General features: G+C 42.1%; 1 protein-coding gene across 1 annotated transcript in view; it reads right to left on the reverse strand.

Moving 5' to 3' along the window:
- LOC103805023 (low-density lipoprotein receptor class A domain-containing protein 3) overlaps nt 1–20,968 on the reverse strand; it is a gene marked incomplete at both ends in the record, with an annotated part of 24,987 nt that overhangs the window by 2,776 nt on the left and 1,243 nt on the right. The window contains one exon of the mRNA XM_009077657.1: nt 1,064–1,189. Coding sequence (XP_009075905.1) covers nt 1,064–1,189 — 126 coding nt within the window. The remainder of the gene's footprint in view (nt 1–1,063; nt 1,190–20,968) is intronic.

A 20,968-nucleotide genomic window follows, 5' to 3' on the forward strand; every position in this document is an offset into this window, starting at 1 on the left:
CACACACAAGCAAAGCAAAACGAGGAATTAATTCAGTGCTTCCCACAGACAGGAGGTGTTCAGCATCTCCAGGAGAGCAGGGACCATCACGTGTAACAGTTCCTTGGGAAGACAAACACCATCACTCCAAATGTCCCCCCTTCCTCCTTCTTCCTCCCACCTTATATACTGAGCATGATGTGCTATGGTACGGGATGCCCTTTGGTCAGTTTGGGTCACCTGTCCCAGCTGTGTCTCCTCCCAATCTCCCATGCACCCCCAAGTTCTTGCCAGTGTGGCAGTGTGGGAAGCAGCAAAGGCCTTGACTCTGTGTGAGCTCTGCTCAGCAATAACAAAAACATCTCTGCATTATCAACTCTGTGTTCTGCACAAAATCCAAACATAGCCCCATACTAGCCTCTGTGAAGAAAGTTAACTCTACTCTAGCTCAAACCAGCACAACTGGTATGATCTATCCCTGCTAGGCTTACAGATACAAATGATCTCTGCAGCCTCATGCAGGGGGTTTAGCCCAAGTCAAGCAGTACTTCAGATGACCTCTCTGCTGTGACTTCCCTGCAAGGTGCTGAATAGCAGCTCAAGCTAGTCCATTGGCATGCCTGGCTTCAACAACCTCCTTCTCCTTCCAAGAACCTGTTTCACTAAATATGCCATTGTTTGCTTCTTTGTTCTTTAAGAACATGTGTAAACAGAGAAGCCTAAATATGCTGATGAACAAATATATTCTTCAGTGACAAGAAACAGGCAAATAAAAACTAAACAATTGAAAGCTGTATTTAATATTTGCCCAATTCAAGTTGCATTTAGGTACAGAGAACCTGTTCAAAGCAAACATACAGCTTAAAACTCATTTCAAAGTCACAAAGGGTATCATACAGGCACTATATACAAAGCAAGACTGAGCTGGACCTTAAGAAAAAAAAGAGTTGTTTACAAAGTGAAAAGCCAACGATCATCTAGGAGAATATTGGACTCAGAAACTAAAGGCTACTGAATGCTTCCCTTTTAAGTAATTAGTTGGAAGAAAAAGCAGCAGCCTCAGTTGCTGCAGGATTGCACTTACTGCAGTTCTCCTCATCACTGCCATCAGGACAGTCCTCGAAGCCATTGCAGCGGAAGCGTCCAATGATGCAGTGGATCCCACTGGCACAGGGGAAGAAGGTGGCACCACACTTGGATTTGGCTTTTGCTGGGAGAAGATAAGAGACAGAAGTAAGCAGAGGTGAGGGGAGCAATTTACAAAGGTGAGAGATACTTTGGCAGTAGTACAGTTTAGAGCACTCAGGGCAGCACTGGTGGCACCAACATTAGTTGTCTTCCAAGTGGAAGTCTACGGTAAATGTCACTGCCCCAGGCATAAGTCAGCAGACAGACATCTAAGCAGATCCTCAGGTGGCAGACAGGAACCCTCAGAGACAAAAGTGTAGCTGGACTAGTCATAACCCACTCCCAACCTGTAGCTCTACATCATGCTGAGTCAGCAGCAGAAGTCTAGATTTTGTCTGCCACCAAGCTGCTCTTGCTTGCTCAGAGAAGCCAAACACTTAAAAGCCCAAGGAAGACAGAGATAATGAGTGTGGCAAAAAGTTCAGAGAATTTGTGATCTGTAGGCAAATTTGGGCAAAGACAGGTGCACACTGAGTAAGGAAACATCTGGAGAAGGAAATGAGGAATATAGAGACATCAAGTGAGTTAGTGTCTTTGTGAGAATAAAGAACACAAGAGACACTTCTAAAAGTGTTTTCAGGGCTGCAAAAATCAAACTCAGAAAAGAAAATGCTATAATTAAACACTGCCTTTATTCAGCATGATTTATATAAAACTGGGTGCAGAAGGAACATAAGTTATATAAATGGTGTCTCTGCAGTTCTTCAGCACACAAACTACATCAATTTTATAGTATCAGCACAGCTATTCATAAAACACTAACAAAAACACATTTTGATGCTAAACAAATTATTACAGATTGTCATTATAATCTCAAGCACTACACATTTTTTAATTCATTGCACAGGAACTCTTCACAGCAAGAAGAGAACACTGAGCTCAGATGGAGTGGTACAAATGCTTCAGGCAAGCACCAATTAAGTCCTGTGGTACCACCACAATTTTACAAGACATGGTTGCATTTTTTTTTCTCCCTTTTGCTTTTTCAAACTAGCCCATGACATGATGGACCACATCACAGGGCACTGAACTCTTCAGATAAAGCAAAGCCAATCTCTGCAGGAAGAGTATGCTGGTAACTGCAGGAAGGTGTGCATGGCACAGACCATTGATGAGAGAACTCCAGCAAAAAAACAGATTCATAACTTGCAGGGCTTTTGAGTAAATGCTTCCTACTCCTACACCAAATCTATGAGATGTGTTTACAACTCCCAGGTTTTGAAATGTCACAGATCTGGGTATCACAGCAACAGGCAAGTTTTTTATTGATACACCAACCTGTACAGTTTTACAAGGCCAGGACAAGGTCAGAGACAACCAGAGTACACAGGGAAAGAAAGTATATCTAATAGGGGGAAATAGCTTCAGCATTAATTGGGATGAAATCCTCTCTTCCAGGGTTAAAAACCAAGTGCAGCTGTAGTAAAACCTTCTTCCATCTCTCAGCAGAGTGCATATAAGCTACAACTACAATAATTCTCACTTGATTTAGTGTCCTCCAATAGTAAATTCCTGCAGTTGCTCTCTTACACGTTTTCCTTTATTATACCAGTAGCTTTTAGTTAGAATTATGAAGTGTAAAATGGGATGTATCACTGAATTTCATATATTCAACTACCAGTTTTTCTGAAGAGTATCCAAGGTCCACTTGGGGAAAAGAATGTGAGCCATTACTTTGTAGAAAAACAGATGATAAATCACCATGAAGCAGCCACTGTGCTTAACACCACTGGCAATGGAAAACCCTCAGTCAAGACATCTGAGCCCCTGCAATTCTTCACACTACTTCAAAGAGCAACTTCTGTGTTAGAGTTCTGAGGTAGACTGATCTCAGCTAAATAATTCAGTAACCACAAGGTCTGAGACACCATCATACTCCCAGTCTTTAAACAAAAGCAGCAAAACAACCTCAAAAACAGATTCACAGCCATCAAAGCAAGCAGCCTATATTCACACACTAACAAGCCAGCCAAGCTGCTGCTGGGAGAGTGTGGAATAGCACATGGATGTGAAGAGGTGCCCAATGCTTCCCATGGTGTGTTTTTCTTGTTGTTTTCTTTTTAATAAAAGCCAACATCTTTTTGCAACTATACAGTCAATTTCCATTATTCCCCAGACCAAATGACTGATTCTGGAAATCTTCTTATTTTAGAGGTGCATTTTGAGACATAACAGTTCCAGGAAGGGACAAAAAGGAGAAGTTCCAAGAGTTTCAAGAGGGAGAAGAAATAAGAAAATGAGGAAGCAAATGTGGTTTTGTCTCTGTTAACATTTACTGGATCCCATTTCTTCAAGCAAGTTTACTTCAGTATTTGGGGTCTGAATTCAGAGGCTATCAACTTTTTGGCAAATCATACTTAAGGATGCTCTTTGTTCTCTCTGAAAATCCTGCCAAATTAAGGCTTCAAAATTATTTACTTCTAAAATTTCTAACACGGACCATCTCTTACTTTTACATCCTTACTCTTCCTGATAGACTTCAAACTGTGAATAGTCAAAACCTGAGAATCTGACTCTTCAGAGCAGAAGTCATGTGCCTGCACATTCCTGATCAGAGCTAGAAGAGATGGTGAATGCTGAAAGAGCTCCATTTCAGGTACAAGAGACACAGGTCACAACAGACTCAGCTGTCCTGGCCCCAAAAGGCAAGAAGGCCCAAAGCACACAGTAAAGCCATGTGCAATATTTAGTGTTTGACCACATCTGGAAGAAAAAGATGCTGGAATGATCAGGAATAAAGTAAAGTTGCTGGAAAATGAACTCTGTTTTTTTTTTTCTGTCTAAAGCATACTGATACCCCAGCAAAAAGAGGCAGAAACCATTCATCACAAGTATTTAATATAAGTATTACTTAGATAGATATGTGATGTTCAGTTCATCCCAAGACTTTTTCCTATCTCTTCCTCCTCCTGAAACAGTAGCCAGAGAACAAGAAAATTCAGTTTTAGAGTAACTTTATCAAAAGAATACATACTAGTAACAAAACAAGAAACTAAACAACTTCAAACTATCTCTAAGTTTCTCTTTTCTATAATCCACTGATTTTATTTTTTTTCAACTCAAGGTAAGGAGAAAATAACAGACAAAACCCAAATGTAAATCCCCATATTTGCAACAGACATACATAAACCAATCCAAATTGAAACTTATCATAGAATCAACCAGGTTGGAAAAGAATTCCAAGATCATCAAGTCCAACCCTATCATGGTTACTAGACCATGGCACTAAGTGCTACATCTAGTCTCATCATGAAAAAAGATGTACTTACATTACAGACCCTGAGAAGATAAAAACGCATTTCAAACACCATAGTGATTCACTACTCACACATCTAGCCCTTTACTTAGACACAAGTCTCATTCCCAAGCAGAAATTAGTTTTCAAAGTTCCAATTCCACACATCTAACACATTTCTCATATGCTGCACGTAAACACATGAAAAATGAGAAATCAGTAATGGCTTAGCCCAAGTCACATCCCCTGACTGGAGAGCTCCATTGAGGAATTTCTGCTTTATTTTCAGTTTGAGATCCTTCTTGTCCTCTGGCATAGTTTTCCTGAGGTTTTCAAGCAAGTGTTGTTTGGTTGCTGTTCATGAAGTTCCTGTGGAAAGCACAATCATTTCTTCCAGAGCAGAAACAAACCTTTGTGTTCTGGAGTGATCTCAGGAGATACTCTAAACATGAGAGGCTATCCATCTTCTTCTGGTGTTCAGCACCCTCACAAGTAACAGGCATGTACACTAGGATCATGACTGCCTATAGCACGTTCAAGTTATGTGCTGCACTATTCACAGCACTTCTCTGCAGTTCCTACCCTCATTACATGACTGTTCTGAAAAGTTTTCCCTCCTTTGCTCATCGTGTCTTCTTCTGCACAGGTTGCAAGTTTTCAGGCAGATCTGTATGTGAGACCTTTATGTTTATCTAACAGCAGCTATCTATTCAGCTCCTCTGGTGACTTCAGCCCTGATAAGCTTTCAAGGACAGCATTATCATTGCAATCTATATTCTTCTGTTACGCTTGGCTGAAATGGGCTCAGGGTAATCAAAAATTATGGGGATATCAGGAAATGACAGAAGAGAAGTGAGAAAGGACACAGGTGCATGTGGATCATTTCACCTTATTTAGCCATGGTATTATAACCAGCTAAAGAAAAAGGAGATGGAGAAGTTGGTTGCTTTGAAAGGAACTGGCAAGTCCTCCTGAACCTAGGTCTCCAGAAACTAAGAGAGACCACACCTTGGAGGGGAAAGGGTAAGGAGTGATGAACACATTTAACATACAGCCAGAAATCACAAGGCAGCTTACAAAACTTTATATAAAGAAAGGCAACTCAAAGATCTAAAGAAAGTGTCTAAAAAAAGTGTCTAAAGAAAGACTACTCAGAGATCCAGTCTGTATTCAATATATCAAGTACAAAAAACACCCCCAAAACCTGCCATTCAACCACTTTGTGAACCTGTTGCAGAAAGGATCAATTCACTCCAGTTCTACTCTTCATTTGTTACCTACTCGTGGCAGAAGCAATCCAGGACTGGAACATTAGCATGAATCTGTATTTACACTATGCAAAAGGGAATTGTTGTGGTATCTAAAAAGAGGTGTCAGTGAACTACCATGCACTGGAGGAGCCTCCTCTGACTCCTTAACCATGGGAAGAAATTACTCTTCACTATTACTCTTCTTCTCATCTCTTAAAATTCAAACATGAAACAAATGGTGAAGATGGTGGCAGAGAGCTGCTGGCCACAGTATAAACTTGCCAAGCATTCCCTCCAGGTTGCTTTGCTTAAGTTCAAGAGAATTATTTTGGCAGCTGTGTGTGCAAGTGTGTGAAGTCGCTCCTTATGCTACACAGAAACCAATCCTCCCACCCTCTTCTCTCAAAGCTGTAAAAAAAATAGTAACTTCCCATCAGAACCAGTAGTACATTCCACTGAAGATCTGACAGTTTGCAGGCACAGCTCTACAGAATTAACATAAAAACATTTTGCTATCTTTAGGGTACCAAGTGTGGAACAGCACTATTCTTTAAGAACTGTAATCCATTTTATTATTTCTCAGCAGAGATGCCCAACAGCAGGGGATAAGAAACAAGATTTGGCATATGCTGTGTAAAACCTTATACTGCATTCAGATACCCCCTTGAATAAAGCAATTTTGACACTCTTAGCTACATTGACCTCAAACCTGACTAGAAGATTATAACTGATCTTCTGTGATAGGCAGGTGATTTTTCTTTCTATAGACAGAGTAGCAAAGACATTGAAAGTAGAATCATAGAATCATAGAATTTAGGGGTTGGAATGGACCTTACAGATCACCCAGTCCCATGGGCAGTGACATCTCCTCACTAGATCAGGTTGCTCAAGGCTCATCCAGCCTGGCCTTGAACACTGCCAGGGTTGGGGCAGCCACAGCCTCCCTGGGCAACCTGTGCCAATGTCTCACCACCCTTACAGTAAAACACTTCTTCCTAATATCTAACCTAAACTTCCCCTCCTTCAGTTTGAACCCATTACCCCCTGTCCTATCATTGCAGTTCCTAACACAGAGTCCCTCTCTGGCTCCTTGTAGCCCCTTCAGATATTGAAAAGTTGCTCTGAGGTCTCCACACAGTCTTCTCTTCTCCAGGCTGAACAGCCCCAACTCCCTCAGCCTGTCTTCATAGGGGAGATGCTCCAGTCCTCTTAGCAACTTCTTGGCCTCCTCTAGACTTACTCCAAGAGTTTCATGTCCTTCTTTTGTTCAGGGCACCAGAACTGTGTGCAGTATTCCAGGTGGGTCTCACAAGAGCAGAGTAGAGGGGATGAATCACCTCTTTTCACACTCCTTTGGATGCAGCCCAGGATTCCATTGGCTTTCTGGTCTGTGAGCTCATGCTGCAGCTCATGGTGAGTTTCTCATCCTCTGTCACTCCCAAGTCTTTCTCCTCACTGCTGGTTTCAATATTTGATAATTAGCAAGTGAACTGCAGTAGTGACCCACAGATGTGAGGAACATAGTCATAACAAGATGGCATGGCCCCACTTCTTGGAACAAAACCTTATAGTCATGACAAGATGACATGGCCCCACTTCTTGGAACAAAACCTGGCATACATAACTCTAAATAGATACTAACCTACTATTTTGGTAACAGTAAAATTTTAGAGCTGTGAGCCACTATATGACAAAATGCTTAAACAGAGGCATTATACATTCGTATCAGGTTAAGTTTCTCTTACAGAAGCCAGTACAAAATTTTGTTAATGTAACTTTAGGGGAAAAAATTCCTGCCTGAATTGTTACTGACTCTTCAGCCTCACCTACATTCATTTAGCTGCCTCCACACAGAACAGAAATGCATCATTTGCTGGCTCATAGAGCTTTTCAACAGGGTTGTCTTGCAGAATCACACAGAGAAGTTTCACTTTCTCTGCTTACTTTTTCCCTATCTAGAAAAAAGCTAGCACTTGAGTGGTATTTCCAGTATAAAATCCACCCAACAGTCTACCACGCCAGAACTTCTACAATTCAAGACAAAACAACTATTTAATTTAATGAGGTTTGGTTAAAAGCACAGCCACCTGCAGAGCATTCATTGCACCGACAAAAAACCCTTAGGTCACTCTTACCTTTGTTTCCTGTTTAACCACACAGGTGAAAGAGCTGCTGGTCATAAACTGCTAATGTAAACTCAGAGAAAATGCATCGAAAATGTGCTTTATTTTAAAGACAGTGGGGGAGTTTTAAGTAGTGAAATGAGCCCTCTATTAAACATCAGAAGTTGCCTCCAATATAGTAAACTACCACCCACTTATGTGGGCAATATTTACACTATAGTTAACAGAAAGAGACAAAGGACAACTAAAGCTAAAGGAAAAAAGGCAGTGGAGTCTGCTGCCATGAAGACTAAACTGCTTCCTTCAAAAAGGGGAAAAAAAGAAAGCACTTCAGAGCTGAATTACTGTGAGTCAGTGGCCTTTACTTCTTGCCAGACAGTAAGGCCTTCAAGCAATCTTCCATGGTCTAAGGAGTCTGTATTTCAGTCCTTCAAAATCATCACAAAGCAGATGAGATGTCAGAAGAGTGCACAGACAAAAAAAAAAAAAGTGTTATTCAGACATTCAGTAAAGCCATTTCTCACTAAAAGAAGTATGTTAGAAGTTACTATCCACTAAGCAACTGGAAGAACAATATCATACAAAAGGACAAATTCTAAATCAGCTGTTACACCATACAAATTAAGCACAAGTCCAGAGCTGTTAAGTTACTTAGGATACACACAGGCTGGACAGAACACCACTCCTAAGGACTGAAGCAGGGGCAGCTTTCCTCAGGGGACATCGTGGGCTACAATCCCTCACTTCATCCTAGGCTTCTACTTATCTGATCTTTTTCTTTCAGTTATGTCCCTGATTCCATCCAACTGTTAAACCTGTCTGATTCCCAGCTCTCCAACTGGGATATTTACTGACCCCTATCAAGAGGATTAAATCATTAGCAACACAAACCCTCTTGATCTCCCTGCATAAAAAGCTATCAAACATAAGCAGCTATTGCACTTGGCCTTGCTCATGTGTAATTGAGCTTCAAATGAAACGTTCACCATGGTCACTTAATTATAAATCTTATTATAACTAGTAAGTATTTGGTTGCTTAATCATGAGTGAAAACAAGAGCTAATTCCAGTTTGATATTCCAGAGCCACCCGAGTAAGTGACAGAAAGATCAGCAGTTGGTTTACAGCATCTTCCCAATTAATGCAGGTGCTCGTTTCACACATTGTTTAATATTCAGCTTTGCTGAAGAATTCTGATGTTTGTTAACCTACCTGCAAGGAACCAGGTCAACCAGGAGATAACAGGAAGCAGCAAGAAACACAAAGGGAGACTTACGAGCACTCAGTGATTATAAGCTGTGAATAGAAGTCCAGAGGGTTTCCAACTAACTACAAAATATACAACTGCTTTTCCTGAGAAATTCCTTGCTTTGTGCTACATATTCTAGTTATTTAGAAAAGTTTTTAATTTCATTTGCCTTTCACACAAATGATTACTGTATTATAAATAAGAATGAGACCACTAAAGGTTGGTTTTGTACAGTTTTCCACCACTGTTGTTTGCACACCTGACAGCCTGGAATCCTAGCACCTAACAATATTTACTCCATTAATATATATACACAGAATCTATTTTGACTGCAGATTTTCAATGCCATGATCCTTCCAGGATGCTAACTCTGGTAGAACACTTCTCTGTTCCTTAGTTCTGACCCTGCTATTAGATTTTCTCCTTCCACATATTAACACACACCCCCACCAAAAGTAGTCAATATTAAAAAAAAAATCCATAATTATAGGTTTTCTGTAAGGGAGCCACCTGTCAGAAGAGACAAGGGAATCTTTGGCAGCAGGCTGGCCAATTCACTAGGCAGGCTTTAAACTGAAGGACTAGGGGAGTGAGGTCTGAAGTGGCAATGTTCACTACGTCGCATCCAACTGGGGAATAAACACACCAGGCCAACGAGAGCAGCAACACATGTTCCTTTGTTGCCTCCCAAGATGTGATTCAGAAGGGAAACCACCTCAATGGATGTATAGCTGTGGTGCTTGCACATGTCCTGGGAAACATGGAGGCTTGGTTACCTCTCGAATGCCTGTGCACCAACATGCACAGCATGGGGAAAAAACAGGCACAATTAGAGATCTGTGTGTGGTCCCAGGGCCACAGCCCATTGCACTTGCAGAGACATGGTGGGATAACTCACATGACTGGAATGATGTCATAGATGGCCTCAGATGTTTTAGGAAAGACAAGCCAGCAAGGCAGGGTGGTGGAGCTGCTGCTCTTTATGTGAGAGAGCAACTGGGATGTATCAAGCTCTGCCTAGGGGTGGATGAAGAATGAGTCAAGAGCTCATGGATAAGAATTCAGGGACATGCTAACACAGCTAACTGTGAGTGTTTGCTACAGGCCACCTGGCCAGGAGGAGGAAATTAATGAGGACTTCTACACTCAGCTGGAAGGAGCCTCACAGTCACAAACCCTGGTTCTCATGGAGGACTTCAGCCACACTGATTTCTGCTGGAAAAACAACTCAACCAGGCACAGGGCAGACCAGGAGGCTCCTGCAGAGCATTGGTGATAATGTTTTGACACAGGTGGTGGAGGAGCCAACAAGTAGAGGTGTGCTACTGGACCTTGTACTGACAAGCAAGGAAGGACTGGTTAGGCATGTGAAGGTCAGGGGCAGCCTTGGCTGTAGTGACCATGAGATGGTGGAGTTCAAAACCCTGAGTGGAGGGAACAGGCCAATGAGTAGGGTAACTCTGGACTCCATGAAAGCTATCTTGGGCACCCTCAAGGCCAAAGGAATCTGGAGAAAGAATCCCATGGGTTAGGGGCTCTAGAAGGTCCAGGTGAGCTGGCTAGTATTCAAGCATCAATTCCTCCAACCTCAAGGTTAATGCATCCCTAGGAATAAGAAATCAAGCAAAGGAGGCAGGAGGCCTGTATGGTCTCCTGCAAGGAGCTTCTGGCAAATATCAAACAAAAAAAAGGAAGTCTGTGGAATGTGGAAAAAGGGATAAGCCAGGAATAAGAAACATTGTCAGACTATGCAGGGAAATGACATGAAAAGCTAAGGTCCATTTAGAATTAAATCTGGCAAAGGATGTCAAGGGCAACAAAAAGGGCTTCTTCAAGTACATCAGTAGCAAAAGAAAGACCAAGGAAAATGTGGGTCCAGTGCTGGGAATGAGGTGGGTGACCTGGTGACAGGATACAGAGAAGGCTGAGATACTCAATGCCTTCTTTGCTGCAGTCTTTACTGCTAAGGCCAGCCCTTGGGAATCCCAAACCACAGAGGCAAGACAGAAAGTCTAGAGAAAAGAACCAGCCCTTGGGAATCCCAAAGCACAAAGGCAAGACAGAAAGTCTAGAGAAAAGATGACTGTCCCTTGGTTGAGATGATCAGGTGAAGAGAGACCAGGCCAATTTGACATCCACAACTCCATGGGCCCCAATGGGATGCACCCACAAGTGCTGAGAGAGCTGGCAGATGCTATTGCAAAGCCATTCTCCATTGTCTTTGAAAGGCTGTGGAGAATGGGAGAGGTGTCTGAGGATTGGAGGAAAGTCAATGCCACTCTACCCTGCCCTGGTGAGGTTTTGTCTGGAGTCCTCTGTCTAGAGCTTGTGGTGCTCAGAGAAGTTGTGGAGTCTCTTTCTCTGGAGATATTCAAAGCCCACCTGGACATGATCCTGTGCAACCTGCTCTAGGTGAACCTGCTGTAGCAGGGAGGTTGGAGTAGGTGATCTTCAGAAGTCTCTTTCAATCCCAAGCATTCTGTGATACTGAGCTTCTGTCATTCCTTCCAGTCTTGTGCTTTCTCTGAAGGCACTACATGGTGCAGGGCACCACAAAGGTAGACTGTTAGTCCTGTTTACAAGGACAGTCAAATTTCCACGCTTTCTCTGAAGGCACTACATGGAGATGTAGTGTAAGGCAGGGCACCACAAAGGTAGGATGTTAGACCTGTTTACAAGGACAGTCAAATTTCCAGATCCTACTCTCAAAAAATAAATGCCACAAGCCTCACACTTCCACCACCTCAGATAGATTTTAGCACCGACTCAGTTATGAAGTATTCAAGTTGCTGTAATTATACTAGTTATCTTAACATGCTGCTTTTACATTTATCTCCATGCCTTTATCTTGTTCATTGTGCCTTTATCATCCTTCCTCACGCTCATGGGGGATCACACAGCACTTTAAATCCATCAGTATCTGACCAATAGCTCAGTTATTTGTATCAGCAATTCATCTGCCTTTGGACACATTCATTTGCAGCAGAGGCTTGTCATCATCTCCAAAACTACACAGACAATGACCAAAGTTCACAGCCACCTAAGCCTCTGATGAGTACTCTGTAAGCCTTGTCACAGCCACTCCACACTTCCCAAAGTACCAGATATAGATTTTATGAAGTAAGGACTACAAGCTCAGCTCTAATACTTCTGAATTGTGTTACAAAAGTAAGGTAAAATCCTCAAATGTAGCAAAGTAGTTTTGATGCTGGACTTACCCTTTCTGGATTCTTTTTGATTTTTGATATTTTTTAAACTTTTTTTGAAGTGACAAGTTGCTAAATCATTTACTTGCAACTATTGATTACTTCCTTAATTACCTTCTCCAAACCATGGTGAGCTTTGATATAACACCACAGCTATTTAGCTTGTACTACTAGAAGTTGTTAGCAAGCAAGAGAATCATAGACCCATAGAATTTAAGATTTGGAATGAACCTTCCAGATCATCTAGTCTCAACCCCCCCTGACATGGGCAGGGACACCTCCTGACTAGATCAGGTTGCTCAAGGCTCATCCAGTCTGGTCTTGAGCACTGGGCAGCCACCACATTCCTGGGCAACCTGTTCTAATGCCTCACCACCCTTATAAGTAAAAAACCTTTTTCTAATATCTAACCTAAACTTCCTCTTCTTCAGTTTGGACCCATCCCCCCTTGTCCTGTCACTGCAGTTCCTAACAAAGAGTCCCTCTCTGGCTCCTTGTAGCCCCTTCAGATATTGAAAAGTTGCTCTGAGGTCTCCACACAACCTTCTCTTCTCCAGGCTGAACAGCCCCAGCTTCCTCACCCTGTCCCCATAGGGGACAGAGAATATAACTTACCAGACATCAGCAATGGAAACTTCTCAAAGCTAAAAATGCACCTGGCCAGCAGCAACAGACTGCAGCAGATAAGATGGTTTCACTTTTATACATCATGGGCTAGTCCAAAAACTTGTTGCAGGTACGCAGTGCTGGATCTTAATGCCAGGAATTTGAAAACAACTTTTGAAAATATCACTCTGCCCCTCATCTTCTGCAACATTAGCCTCAGTCAACACCAGGCTTTAACTGGTCATTGTGTTCAGTTCTGGGCCCCTCAGTTCAGGAGGGACATTGAGGGGCTGGAGCAGGTCCAGAGAAGAGCAACGAGGCTGGTGAAGGGACTGGAGCACAAGTGGCATGAGGAGAGGCTGAGGGAGCTGGGGGTGTGCAGCCTGGAGAAGAGGAGGCTCAGGGGAGACCTTCTCACCCTCTACAACTCCCTGACAGGAGGTTGGAGTCAGGGGGGGGTTGGTCTCTTCTGCCAGGCAACCAGCAGCAGGACAAGAGGGCACAGATTCAAGCTCTGCTAGGGGAGGGTTAGGTTGGATATGAGGAAGAGATTTTTTTTATGGAGAGAGTGCTCAGGCATTGGAATGTGCTGCCCAGGGAGGTGGTGGATTCACCATCCCTGGAGGTTTTCAAGCTGAGACTGGATGTGGCACTTAGTGCCATGGTCTAGTAACCATGGCAAGGTTGGACTTGATGGTCTTGGAGGTCTTTTTCAACTTGGTTGATTCTATGATTTTCTGGGGCCATTGATATACCAAACAATTCAAAGTCAGTAATCTTTACCAATGGGTAGGATGAGTCCTGCCCAGGTCTTGGCCCACTGCTCTATTTCTAGATATTAGCTGGTTCCGACAATCCCTCCTGAACCAAGCAGACATTTCTTATTAACAGAACACTGCATCTCACTCTGCAGTGCACTGAGCTCTGCTTGTTGAACAGAAAGCCTAGTGTTTAACAGGATAGCAGCCAGAGTTACTTCTGCCCTTTGTTCCTGTACATCAAAGTCATTCATTAGATGACCCTGCTGAGTGGTTAAACCCAAGCAAAATGCCTTCAGCTGTAATAACTATACTATCAGAATACACAGTCAATAATTGTCTTACAGAGAATGCAGAACTGTCTCTACAAGACTTTTCTCTTTCTTTCAAAGTGGCCACTAGATCTGGTTACTTAATCTCGGTGGTGAGGAAGTCAAGAATTTGCCTGCTCTGACATCAATATGTAACACAAGTTGAGGACACACGTCTAAATTCACACTGTCACAAGAATGATTTGTAATGATAGTAACAATGGTTTATTAGTACATTTTTTTCTTTGCCTCCATTATAATTTGGGGACTTACAAAGGGTTAATAATGTGCCTTATATAATTTCAGCTTATGATCTTCCTGTAGAGCAGACTCAAAGTTTGCTCCTGATTGAGGGCAAACTCCTTGAGTTTTGTTTTTTAAAGCTGTTAGCAGCAACAAACCTAAAGGCCTTCTTCTAAAATCTACACCACATCAAAGAGAGCAGGACAAGGCAGTCTGACAGTCTTCATCTGAGGCTTTCAGGAATATGACATGGCTTTAAAGCTCATGCAGTCCCCCACTCAATCCTCCTTCCTACTGCAGCCTGTTCCAGGCAGTGTAGGAGTTCTTGTGCTCAAGAGCTTCTCCAATGACACTCAGACATGACTTTGGTTTCAGTGGGAATTTTTCTTCTTCAGATCATTTCCATCCCTCTGATGCTGTGAAGCTGTTAATACATGCAGTTCTTAAAACTACCTCCTTTGTAGAAACTAGCTGCAATTAAGTCAGTCAAAATGTACCTGAAGAAGAAAACTTAGCTAATCTGCTTTTGTTCTCCACCAGTTTTGGTTTCCCAAATGAAAGGTTTTAAAGCACAGGAAAATACTCTTCCCATAAATCTAGGAAATCTGCTAATTGCAGAGTGTGGGTTTCACTGAGTCTTCGTGTGAAAAGACTCTTTATATCTCATCCAGTGCTGTCTGTAACTGATCATTACAAACCCTTTCCCGCAGACTCTGCATTCCTGAATGTGTGGAGCAGCAACACCTGTTGCAAGTGAACACCAGAGGGAGCAGTAAACATTTGTCTGGTAGGAAATGTTTGTATTGGAAAAATAAGGTACAGCAAACCTTGAAGAAACTTTAAAACGAGTACTGTGGGCTGGAGTTTCAAACTACAATCTGCTGCTAATCCAGCATAACTCCCCACCAGTGCAGGGAGCAAGATGTCCAGATACAAACACTGAATGATGCAAACTTAGTTGTGACACATCTCCCACCCTGTCACTCCACATCCTGATGACACCGGAAGAATTAGGAAGTGTTCTGAGACTATAAAGCATTTATACAAAATGCTGTGTGCATTTTATATAGATTATATGGAAATGCAAAGACACCCAGCATAGAAAAGATAGACAAAGAATGGAATGTGAAAAAATAGGTCGTGTTTACAAACTCACAGCTCAAACTCTACAGGGTAAAACCAAGAACATAGTAAAGAGACATGTAAGAGAAGATGAAATCAAAGATGAATATGCCAACATAGCAATGAACAAGTAATTACAGCACTATCAAATATTATTCTACTAACCTGACAAAGACAGTTCAAAATGCTTGCAAAGACAGCAGCAGAAACAGGGTTACAACTGTAGTAACACTGATCAGAAAGCATTCCCACCACACATCTTCATCCTTGCCCTACAGCATGCAGCCTACCAGATGTAGGGTATTTGTCACCAGGGCCCTGGCTTCAGCATGGGTTCCAAGGACTTCAGTTCCCTGATATAGAAACAGAAATGCTCTTACCAGATCTGCTAGACACCTGGATTAAGTTGGTTTCTCAGATTGCCCAAATATGAGTCGCAGTGCTCAGGACCATGAGAGTTAGCCTGCTGGTGTGGGACTGCAGAAAAGCTTGGCTCACCACACAATGCAACCCTGTCATAAAACCCTCAGTTCTGACTGCACTAGATTTCCTACAGGCACACGTGTCTTGAGCAAAGAGGCAAAGCTGACCTTTAGTGGAAGCCTGCTTGGCAGGTGGTTTCAATACCTGCCTGGGAAATCCTAAATAAGATGGACTATTTTTGTGAAGCACTTAATGAAGACATTCTGCCCCATGGAGGAGACTTGGTTATAAAGACTCTGAAGGACAATCAGAGCAAGGTCTGATGGCAATGGACAGTGCAAGGTCTGATGACAATGGACTACTAGTGATGAAATGAGATTTTTATTAGCACAGTTCCAGATGTTCCTACAGACCAGCTCTTGCTAGTCAGTGCAGAAGTGTGTTGGCAGCATATTCTTACAAGCATGGATGATGCCCTCATGCTCAGATATCTATACACTCCAAGCACAGCTTTTAGCATTGACCCAAAAACCTTTATGTTTGTGTGGAATGAGCAACAGTGACAACTGGAAACATGTAAGAGAGAAGTTTCTAACATGAGTACACACTGACCCAAGGTTATCCTTGCCTAGGTTTTTTTCTAGCCCACATCCTACACTCTTTAGCCCTTGCATTAAGGCAGCTAGTCACTGCATTCACTGTGCCACTATTTGCTCATAGCTGAGCATACAAATCTGGCAAGTAAGAGATGGCTCTCAGAAGGAAAATCTAGACTCCTGGGTATTCAGTATGTCTCCAATTCTGGCTGCTGTCATGCCAGGCACTTAGGGTAGATGATGTGCCATGCTCTGAATCCCCACCATCTGCTGCTCGTTAGCTGACTAAGGCAGCACATGCCATCTCCCCACTAGCTGCTGCTCATTAGTGACAAAAGCCATTCTGTGTTCACAATGTTCTCTCTGTAATAATCTAATACAAAGATGTACAGAGAGCAAAGGAAAGAGGAACCCGAGATGACAGAGTAAATTATGAGCTTAACTAAGAACATTAGTGCACTCTTAAATCTCATGGAGACAATCCTTCTAACAGTGAGATGCAGGTCTTGCCACCAGAGGAATAGGTCAGCAGGTAGTTATAAAGGTCAGCACTAAAGACAATCCATTTACCTTGAAATGTTTTGAAACAGGCACACATTTCTAGGCTCTTTCCATTCAGGTTCTCTATTTTGTGACATTTTGGATCTTCCAGATCTGATAACAGACAGAGAACAGAGTGGCTGACAGTATGCAGCTCCCAACCTGACCAAGGCAAGCACTAAGTCCAGGTATATTCAATGCCTGGGATGCAACCAGAGCAGGATTTAGGATCTATGCAATCCACAAACGCCACAGGAAAAAAATCTTGTTGGTAAAGATTCTACATTTGTCAAGAAGAGCCTCAGCTTCCATTATAAATCATCTACACACAAAAAGCATTATTATTAGTAGTAATGTTTAAAAGAAACATGCATGACAGATCCTGGACTACACAGGCTGGTGAGCAATCCACAGATGAGAACCAGAAGAGCCAGAGGGAATGAACTACAAAAGGGTTCTCCACTGGCAGATACACTGATGATAGCAGATTACTCAAACCATAGAGAACTGGAAGTACTCACAAAACATTCATATTGCTATGGTCAATTAATTCTTTTTCAAGCTCAATTAGTGGCTCGGAGGAAAAAAACCCAAAGAAAGGCTCTGCTTCAAGGAGAAGTAGTTCTTCTTTACAACAATGGGAAATTACTGTCTCAGCTTATTCTCTCCCTCCTATGCCTTTCCTCAAGCCTCCTTCCCAGATAAAACTAGGTGAAATTTTTCAGCCATCACATCACCGTGACAGAAGGCAAAAGTATGATAAATGTTCTGTGCACTAAACAGCATAGAGACAGTCAGCATGGGAGGTGTTAAGCTGATCACAGGCCAAGGGCACAGAGGAAACATGGAAGATGAGAGGTGGTATGGACTCTGGCAAGTGTGGGAGATGGAGAGAAAGTCCACAAGTAAAGTGACATGGTTAACAGAGATGGTCCTGCAAAGCAGGAGACAGAGAAGGGACAAAAGGAAGAGAGGAAAGAGGTAAGACATGGATGGACATTGTGCAGCTAATTCTGCTTTGCATCTTATTTTCTCCTCAAACCCAGACTACCACTTTTCTGCTCACTGGCCACAAAAAGTGAGAACCAGACCACAAGTTTTAGATTTCCCTTTTTTGAAGGGGGATGGACAGGATGAGATGCTACCACAATGAAACTGATGAAATACTGCTGGATATCTACATTCAATCATAAGACAAACCAAAAGGGAAAGACTTTTCACATAACCACACATGTGTGCACAAAACTCAGTGGGCATGCCAAAACAAAGCATACTCATCTTCACAGAAACACCAGTCTACACTTCCAAATGAATCCTGTAACCAAACTCCTATTCATAAACAAACACTTTCAAGCATGGTTAACACCTTCCAGTGTGAACTCTTGATGAGGAACCACAAAGCAGCTTAAAGTACAGCTGAGCATAGTAACACACTGGGAACTCAGCCATCTCATGCTGCTAATGCAACTCTCATGGCTTTGTCTTCACTATCAACAGCTCAGCTACAGCAAAGCAAAAATCACAGCAGAAAACAAAGGACTCTAATTTTGCTGCAAGGTTAAGTTCTAGAAAGTAGAATTCTGTTCTGATATAAGGAAGGTAATAAAGCCTGGACTAAATTGATTTTAAAACAAGTTTTATACCTATAGGACTGCCTTTCAATGCCTTATCTCTGAGCTAGGAGCAAATCTAGCACCAGATTTGGACTGCATAAGCCCAGACCAATTTTTGATTGCTTTCTGATGTAAAAGATTAGTTGGTAACACTACAGATCTGGAGATTCAGGTGAGCCCTCTCTCCATCCACTTCTGGCTTACCTGACCTGTTAGCTCTCCCTGTGGTCTCTTTTCTATTTCCCCACCTAAAATACTGCATGGGGTTCTGGTATCCTCAACATAAGAAGGACATGGAACTGTTGGAACAAGTCCAGAGGAGGTCACGAAGTTGCTAAGAGGACTGGAGCATCTCCCCTATGAGGACAGGCTGAGGGAGTTGGGGCTGTTCAGCCTGGAGAAGAGAAGACTCTGTGGAGACCTCAGAGCAACTTTTCAGTATCTGAAGGGCCTACAAGGAGCCAGAGGGACTCTCTGTTAGGTCCTGCAATGACAGGACAAGGGCCAATGGGTTCAAATTGAAGGAGGGGAAGTCTAGGCTAGGTATTAGAAAAATGTTTTTTCCTGTGAGGGTGGTGAGACACTGTCCCAGGTTGCCCAGGGAGGCTGTGGCTGCCCCAACCCTGGCAGTGTTCAAGGCCAGGCTGGATGAGCCTTGAGAAACCTGATCTAGTGAGGAGGTGTCCCTGCCTAGGGCAGGGGGTTGGGACTAGATGATCTGTAAGGTCCATTCCAACCAATTCTAGGACTATATGATTCTATGCTAAGTTACATTTATGAAGGTGATCATAGCAGATAGAAATACAGGAAGATGAAAGAACAGTCTAATTATCTCCATTAATTTGTGTAGAATCAAAAGAATGCTCATCTGGAAAACTGTTAACCAAGTGAAGTGGCTAGAAGTATTTAAATAAAAAACCCAACAAAGGACTATTCTGCTGAAACTTAAAATTCATAGTTGCAGCATAGCCTAGATCAGTGAGGTTTATCTGAGTCTGTTGTGACAAGAACAGCTTTTCTGAACTGTCATTTTACAGCTATTTATATTTTGTTGTTGGTACTCATGTTTATTACTGTCTGTAATTCCCTAGATCCAACTGATTTTGGTAAGGAAATTTTTGAACGGAGAGTCACAAAGCATATTTTCCTGTTACTGATTCCTGGGCAAATGCCCAGTCCAGCATTCATTAAGAAAATCTGGATTAAGGTTAATGAAAATACTCATAATTATCATCTAATTGTACCAGGTGAAACAAAATTTAAGCAAGGCAGAGTATGACAACACTCTTAAGAGACAGAAAAACTCTTAGTTTGTATCCTGTAACTACAGAAAAGTGCCATCATTCAGCTTGTTTTAAGAAGTAGAAACAGCACATCAAAAGTCATGCCAGGAGTCTATTCAGGAGCCAAGTAATGAAGAACCTGAGTCACACAGCTGTTGTCATCAGGAGCATCTCACCAAAAGGTACAGGTTGAACTTTGGATATTTTCATTCTTGCCAAAGTTCCCACTGATATAAATTCCAATAGGATTCAAACAGATATGCATGGCAAAGATCAGTCCTTACAACATGCCCATGCTTTCCTGACATGTCAACATTTAAGTATGAAAAAAAATTACCTTAACCTGTCTTCAGTGTTGCAACACCAGCCTGATGCCTTATAAAGACTGCAGAGCATTGGATATTTCATGCAGAAATTGAGCAGAGCTCAATGGCTTAAAGCAGAACTATATATGGAGATTCCCACAGCACAGTTACTAAAGCCCCCTCATTTAAAAGGGATGCATAACTGGGGTTAAAGAGGAGGCATCAAGCTAAAAAAGCAAGAGCATTTAACAACACATAGTATTTCTAGTCAGGTAATTTGAAAGATGCTATTTTTTTTTGCCTTCTGCTCCATAAGCAAAGCTAATGATGTCTTGGAAGTGTCCTGGGAAAGGTAAGCTTCTTATAAATTCAGTTTAAGTGTAATGCAAACCTCTGAGAAGTACATACATAAAGAAACCTCATTTTGCTAGGTGAAAAGCAGTAACGGCTCAGAAATTTCTCAGTGCTCTAGAATCACGTGAAATTTGATTATTTCTTTTTTCAATCCCAACTGGATTTCAAATCACAGTGTTACGCTGCAGCATAATTTGGCTGTCTGGTTAAAACATGCAGGCTAGAAGGTTTCATGCTAACTAATGGATGAATAACATTAACTAAAGCTTACTTAGTGCTAAGATAAAGATGAAATCACAGAGGAGAAGCAGGGCAGACTTTTTAGCTCTCTAGAGTTCAGTAGGAAGGATTAAAATGCAAAAACACTATTAGGCAATCAATTTAGTCTATCTTTCTCAAAGTTAGTATTAAAGTCCATAGAGTTAAGAATTACATTTTGACAGGAGAGAACAAAAAAGAAAAAAAGGATACAGTCAACAATTTTGAAATGAAAGGAACTAGTCTTGATGGTGGTGAAGGTCAATTTATAGCAGTTGTGTGCTAAAGCAGTATAGGCAGGATCCCTAAAATCACAGAGCATCACTC

The sequence above is a fragment of the Acanthisitta chloris genome, unplaced genomic scaffold (assembly GCF_000695815.1).
Source record: "Acanthisitta chloris isolate BGI_N310 unplaced genomic scaffold, ASM69581v1 scaffold18616, whole genome shotgun sequence".
Lineage (NCBI taxonomy): Eukaryota > Metazoa > Chordata > Aves > Passeriformes > Acanthisittidae > Acanthisitta > Acanthisitta chloris.